General features: G+C 57.2%; 1 protein-coding gene across 1 annotated transcript; it reads left to right on the forward strand.

The window, feature by feature from the left end:
• The first annotated feature begins 6 nt into the window (after positions 1 to 6).
• LOC129735841 (forkhead box protein E3-like) lies at positions 7 to 4749 on the forward strand. Its single transcript, XM_055706965.1, has 3 exons — positions 7 to 2782; positions 3091 to 3263; positions 3353 to 4749. The coding sequence occupies exons 1-3, from the start codon at positions 2177 to 2179 to the stop codon at positions 3747 to 3749; spliced, it is 1176 nt and encodes a 391-aa protein (XP_055562940.1). The 5' UTR covers positions 7 to 2176; the 3' UTR covers positions 3750 to 4749.
• The last annotated feature ends 2352 nt before the right edge of the window (positions 4750 to 7101 follow it).

Here is a 7101-nt window from a genome sequence, read left to right on the forward strand (position 1 = left end):
TTTTTAGGGGTGGGGACGGGGGGCACGGGGTGAGAGGGAAGAGATGTACGATTGGAACCGCACTGTTCTAGATAGGAGCTCCAGCAGCTCTGCACCTCATGTAAAGAGACACGTTTTAAATCTTTTAAACCTAATCCGAAGGTAATGTAGAAATTGTGCGTAGTGAATCGTTTTAGTTGAGCAGAAGCCATGGGGAGGGTGGGGAGGGCTCGAACCACAAATCTGTTGTATTTTTGAAGTGCAATAACTTGGTGTTTTTGAAGACTTAAAAGGGCTGCGCATTCCCTTTTCTTTGGAAGGCTTTGTTTCTGGAGGTGGTGGCAGTGACCTGCAGGACAGCTGGACACCTGGCACGTGAGGAGGAGCGGGGTGGGGGGTGAGGGGTGCTTGGGCCTTCGAGAAAATGCCAGGTGGGGGAATCTCAGTTTCTAGCCAACTACCTCGGTAAACTCCAATTCAGGTTTCTTTCAGTCACGAACCAGTGTGCGGCCCGGCACCGGCGCTGCTGGCGGCACTGTTGGCAGGGTGTTGAGGACAGAGCCGAGGGACGATGCGTGGAGCCCTGCGACCACGCGTTAACAGCCTCTGGACTTTCCACTTCTCTGTTCAAGACTTTGGTCCCAGACCCAAAGCTACTGCTATGCTCTTGATGGCAAAATGTTGTTGTTCTTGAGTTTGCAAACGGTAACCTTTTTGACTTTGTCTTAGAGAATTTTTGTAGTTAACTTTGCGTAAGCAGCTCTGCTGTTCCGCTAACGCCTCTGAACTCTGTTTTGCTTTGGATCTTGCTGACTTTTCTGATCCGTGGATGAGAGTAAACGTTGGAAGGAAGCTGGCCTCTGCCTCTGCCTCTCGCCGTGCCGCTGGGAGGGTGGTGAGCCGGAGCAATGCCCCCATGCCCAGCGTGAGGGGCATCGCTGCAGCTGAGGCTGCCTGAGCAGCGTCTGGCCATGCTGCAGTGAGACCCTCGAGCTCAGTGAGGGGCGCTTGGTGTCACCAGGGGCGGCCCTGCTGGCACCTCGGCCTCCCTTCGGCCCTCTCCTCCCAGCCGCTGGCACGTCCCCGTGACGGCAGCGATGTGGCAGAAACAAAGCGACGGCACTTCCAAAGCGCTCATCCTGCGATTGAGAAAAAGCAAAAGCAGGGATGATCTCACGTCAGCAGAAAAGCCACCAAGGTCCACCCAGAACTGTTAAAAATCCTTGTCAGTGACTTGCCCAAAAGCAAAGAATCACTCTCTGGATGCTGTTGAGCAGGAAGCTGTGACCTGGCATATGTTGGAGGATTCCCCTCCAAGTTCCCAGTCTCTCCCGCGCGGGGCTGGGATCCTGCATCCCCTGCCCACCGTGGGAGGGCACCGGGCAGAGGGAGCATCCCGCACTCCCAGCCCTTCCTGCCCATTGACATTTTATCTCGGCAAATGAAAAATGGAAGGCAGGAGGTGGTGGAGGGGGGGGCTAAAAAAGCCCCACGCTTTCTCCCCAGGCATCTTGCGAGGGTGTCCGGCCGGCGGCCGGGGGAGTGGGCAGCAGGCAGGAGACGGCCGCTGCTCCCTTGCTCTTCTGCTGTTTCCAGTCTTGCTCCCACAGAGAAACCCTTATTTGTCCGACATAGGCTTTTCTTTTCCTTCTCTTTTTTTTTTTTTTGGTTTTTTTTTTTTAATTTTTTTTTCTGTTTGCGTGTAAGCAATATGTTTTCAGGTTTAAATGGGGACGGGGGTGGGAAGGGGGATTAAAACAAAAACCTGGGTAGAGCTCAAAAATTAAGTTTTACTGTATAAAGTTCTGTGGCTCACATCCCTGGCTGCACAGTAGCTTTAGAGTCCAGTTTTTTCTAATATTTGTATTCTAATTTAATTGCTTTAAATTTTCCAGGCCAAGCCACTGTTTGGAAACATCATGCTTCTGTTACTGCTTTCTGTTTGAGTTGGCCAGCTCTTCCTGTACATATGTTTTTTCTTATATCCTGTTTTTTTCTTTTTTTGTAAAGAGAAGAGAAAAAACAAAAAGAAAATTATTTTTCTTTCCCTCAGTACACATTCTTCAAAGTTCAAATTATAGTGTTTGTTAAATAAAAAGAAAGATTTACATTTAATGCAGTGTCGGCTTGTTGGGATTTGTCCCCGGGGTCCCCAGGAGCTCCCCGGTGCGTGAGCCCGGAAGGGGGGGGTCTGTGCATGGGGCAGGGGGGGCCCAGGGCAGACCCCTGCTCCCCCACAGCCCCCCGCGTACTGGGGGGCAGCGGGGGCCGAGGTGGGTGCAGCGAGGGCCCGTCCCCACGGCACCTCGGTGCCACTTCGAATTCCTCCACCTCCAGCGGATTAATCATTTTATTTATGAGGCTTAAAGGTCCAAATCCCGCTAAACCCGGGGCTTTGCCAGATAAACAGCCTGCTTTGCGAAGCAGCCCGTTTGTGAAAACACAATTAGCAAACGCTATAATCTGCACTAATTACCGGGCCGGGCCAGGAGGTCTCCCTGCAGCTGGCGGCGGCGTGGGGACCATGGGGGACACGGTGCCCAGGGGACGGCGCCCGCCCGGGGCCTCCTTCACCATCGAGTCCCTGCTGGCGGAGCGGGGTGACGGGGCGCCCCACAGCCCCGAGCCCCCTGGCCGGAGCCCCCCGGCCGCCCCCCGGCCCCCGCCGGAGCCCGGGGACAAGCCATCGCAGTCCTACATCGCCCTCATCTCCACCGCCATCCTCTCCTCCCCGGAGAAGAAGCTGCTGCTCTCTGACATCTACCAGTGGATCATGGACAACTACCCCTACTTCAAGAACAAGGTGAGGGGCGCCGGGGCCGGGCCCTTGGCTGGGGGTTCCCCCCGTGTCGGTGGTTTGGGGTGGGCCGGCAGGGAGCTGAGCCCGGGGTGCTGGGGCGGGTGCGGGACGGAGCTGGGCTCGGCTCACCGTGTCTCTGCTGACCCCAATCCACCGGGAAAGCGTGTGTGTGTGCCGGCACCGGGGCAGCGTCAGGCGGCACCGGGGGGCTGGGTTCTCCAGGTGGGTCGAGCACCGTTCACTCTGGTGCCTACTGACGTCCCGGAGGTGCACGAGGTGGGCGCGATGGCTGACGGTGCCTCTCGGCCCAGGAGAAGAGCTGGCGCAACAGCGTCCGCCACAACCTCTCCCTTAACGAGTGCTTCGTCAAGGCCGGCCGCAGCGACAACGGTAAAGGCCACTTCTGGGCCATCCACCCCGCCAACCTGGAGGACTTCGCCAAAGGGGACTACCATCGCCGGCGGGCCCGGCGGCGCGCCCGCAGGTGAGCGGGGGGGCTGGGGGGGACCTGGGGGGGTCCTCAGCGGGGGTTGGGGCTCAGGGTTGACCCTGGTGCTCTCTTTCCCCTCGCAGGGTGAACGTCGGCTACTACCACCCCTACGCCCTGTACGGCCTCGGCTGCTGCTGCCCCTGCTGCCCCCCGCCGCCCCCCGCCCCCCCCCCCCTCACCCTGCCCGCACTGCCCCCCCTCGCCCTGCCCACAGCCCCCCACCGCTGCCTGCCCCCGCGCTGGGGCTGGGGCCGGATCCCCGCACCCCGGGGCCCCGGCCCCCTCCTTCCCCGGCCCCCCCTTCCTGTAGTCCCTGGCCCAGGGCTGGGGGCTGCCCATCTGGGCCCTCCCAAAAGGTGGGGGCAGCTCCCGCTCAGGGACTCTGCAGGTGTCACCTGCTCTGTAGCCCAGCCTCCCCCCCCCCAGGTCACAGGGTCACGTGTCCCCCCATCACCAGTGAACCCCGATGCGCTGGGCTGAGACCCCCCATCCCCATGCCCCAGTGGGGACACCCCCCCCACCTCCCTGAGGTCCAGCCTTCAAGGGGCACCCCAGGGGGGACCACCTGCCCCCTGTTCTCCCATCAGGGCCAGCCCCACCCCCACAGCATCACCCAGGAAAGGGGGTCCCAGCCCCCCCGCCGTGGGCTCAGGCACATATGGATGGGGCTTAAACCCTCCAGCGGCAGCCCCTGCCCTAATTATTTTCTTACTAATTGTCCCTGACGCCCTTAATGAAAATCGCGGCTCCCAGGTGTTAAGTGGCATTAGGGCGTCTCGCTAAGCACGACGACTTGGCCACTAAATCCCGGGAGATAAAACCCCCAAAGCTCTTCGCGCTCCCGAAAACTAGGAAGCTTATGACACTAATTAATCCGTTAACATTGGCCGTGTCCTCTGGGGGGGCTGGGGGGGCCCCGGGGCTGGACCCCCGGCTGGGGCGCAGGGAGGCAGCAGGGTCTGGGGGCTTTGGACTGCGGGGTCCCCTTGGTGCTGCCGGTCGTGTCGCCCCCCCACCTGCCTCAGTTTCCCTGTTTGCAGCCGGTCCCCACCGGGGTGGGGGTGGGGGGGTGTACCCCAAACCCCGTCCCCAAAGGCCCCTTAAACCGCGGCCATCTGGGGGCCGGCGTTTGCCCCGGCACTAATCTCTGCCCAAACGCGATTACAGCCCCCCCGCCCCCCCGACTCAGCCCCCCGCAAGCAGCTTAATGGGGCCCGATCCAGCCATGGGGGCACTGGGCAGACTGGGAGGGGGCACCCGACTCCACGCTGGGGTGGTGGGACCCCCACCCTTTGCCATTATTTTACAAGGGGGGGGAGTTGCTCCATTTGGGGAAACTGAGGCACGGTGACCGCCTGGGACTGCTGCCCCCCAACGCCCCCTCACCCCGACACCCCCAAACCAGGGCCACCCCCCCCGCCTGCTCCCTGCAGCCGTGGGTCACCCCCTCCAGCACAGCCCCCCCAGCCCCAAACCACAAAAAAAGGGAAAAAAACACCAAAAAAAGGAAAAAAAAAAACCAAAACCCAAGAAAACCCGCCCCCCCTCCCCCGAGCCGAGCCCCCCCGCGCTGCTGCCCTCCGTAAGCTTTTCCACCTCCCAAGAAGACCAAACGGCTGCGTGTGTATTTTTAATATATAGTTTATTTTCTTTTTTTTTAAAGCCCCCCCCAAAGTGCAATTTTTATTATTTTAATTTTTTTTTTTCCTCATCTCCCACACTTTATAAAGAACTATCAAAGTTACAATCTATGGAATGTCTTTTCTGTGCTTTTTTTTTTTTTTTTTTTTTAATTTCCTCGCCTCGCTCCTTTACCCAGATATACCACAAAAGTAGTTTACACATAAAAACCGCTGAAACCTTGCGAGTGCTTTAGATAGAGAATCTCTTTAATAGATTATATATAAAGACGCAGAAAAAAAAAAAAAAAAGGAAAAGAAAAAAAAAGAAAAAAAGAAAAAAAATAAAATAGAAGTGGCCCCGTCTTGAGCATCCTCGCTGGGTCCCCGGGCAGAGCTCGGGCACACGCGTGACCCCCCCACCCCAGGAGAAGTTTAAGCTCTCGGTGTGTGTGTGTGTGTGTGTGTGTATATATATATATATATAATTTTTAGAAAACACAACTTTAAACGCAGCATTTTTGCTACTTGGTACGGCCCACCCGGCTCCCCCCCCCCACCCCGCAAGAAAGCTCCATCCTGTGACGCCGTGGTGATTTGCTCTTTTTTAAAAAGTGTTCCTCTTTATTTAAATAAAACTTTTCATAATAAATCGAAAATATAAATAGATATGATATATAGCTATATATATAATTTTTTTTCTTATTTTCTTTTTAAATAGGCGAATGGGGCCGGGGAGGAGGGGGGGGCTGGGCCTGTCCCAGCTGCCGGTGGGACCCTCGCCCCAACATGGGGGTGGAAGGGGGGGGCACTAACTGGTGGGTGCTGAAGGAGAATTGGGGGGGGGGGGGGGGGGGGCAAGAAATAAGCCCTTTTCCTATGGAAGAACAAGCCCCCCCCTCTCCCTGCCCAGCCTGGGGGCCAGGACCCCCCAGCTGGTCCCTCTGATGGGGGAGGGGGCTGTGGGGCACAACCTGGGGGGCTGGATGCAGCATCTTTACAAGCAGCGTGGGGGGCAGGAAGGAATGTCCCCCCTCCCCATAGCCCCCCAGCCCCCAGGAGGGGGTGAAGCCCCTGCATCTCCCCCCCCCCCCGCCTTTGCCACCTCTCAGAACCCCAAACTAGCGAGGTGAAACCCCAACTGTCCCCCCCACCATCACCAGTTGCTTTGGGGGCAGGGGGACACCCCAGCCCTGCCTGGTGTCTTGGGCCAGGACCCCCAGGCTGAGCCCCGAGCCCCACACTAGCTCCCCCCACTGCCCTTACACTGGGCGGGGGGGGGGGGCAGTTGGTTTTGCCTCTTTTGTACCAAAAACCTTAATTTTCTTTTTTTCCTTGTTCAGTTTGACCCCCCCCTCACATTTTTTCCCGTTATTATTATCATTTCTTATTTTTCTTTCTTTTCCCAACCCGGCGTAACTCAGCAGTATCTTTGGCAACACTTTATCACAACCTGAATTAAAAATAAAATAAAATAATGACAATAACAACAAAAACCACCTCTCGATGCTGAGCTGGGGCGGGGGGAGCGGCTGCGGGGGGGCCTCGTCGCTGCTGCGGGGCTGGGGGTTAAGGCAGGCGATGGCAGCGGGATGGGGTCGGGGGATTTTTGCTTTTTTTTTTTGTTTGGTTTTTAGTGCAAACTTAAAATTTGTGCTAAAGTGTTGCCAGCAGGAAGGGGGGTGGGTGCAGGGCGGGGGGCACAGGGGTGTCGCAGACGCTCTCTCCACGGGGAATCCTGAGACTGATTCTCTCTCCTCTTCCTTTTTGTGCCATTTTCCCTTTTTTCTTTTTTTTTGCCTCCCCCCCTTCCCCTTTTTTTCTTCCCCCCCCTTTTTTTTTCTTTTTCTCCTCTCTTCCCCCCTTCCCCCCCCCTTTTTTTTTCTTTTTCTCATTTTTTTTTCCTCTCTTCCCTCCCCTTTTCCTTTCCCTCTCCCTCCCCCCTTTTTTTTTACCCCTTTTCCCTCTGTGCCCCCCTTCCCCCCCCCTTCCCCACTGTCCAAGGGGTGCCCAGGGAAGCCACAGGGTTTATCCCCCCAAGTGCCAGAGGCCCATTTGCCCGGACCCCACCCCAAACCCTCCAAGGCTCCTTTGGGGCTGGGGGGGGGGGGGGGGGGGGGGGAGCAGCAGCGAGGAGCTGGGGGTGGGGGGTGGGGGTGGAAAAACCAGGGAGAAAATTAACACAAACTAGAAAAGAGATACCACAACTCTGA

This window comes from Falco cherrug, chromosome 4, assembly GCF_023634085.1.
Source record: "Falco cherrug isolate bFalChe1 chromosome 4, bFalChe1.pri, whole genome shotgun sequence".
Taxonomy (NCBI): domain Eukaryota; kingdom Metazoa; phylum Chordata; class Aves; order Falconiformes; family Falconidae; genus Falco; species Falco cherrug.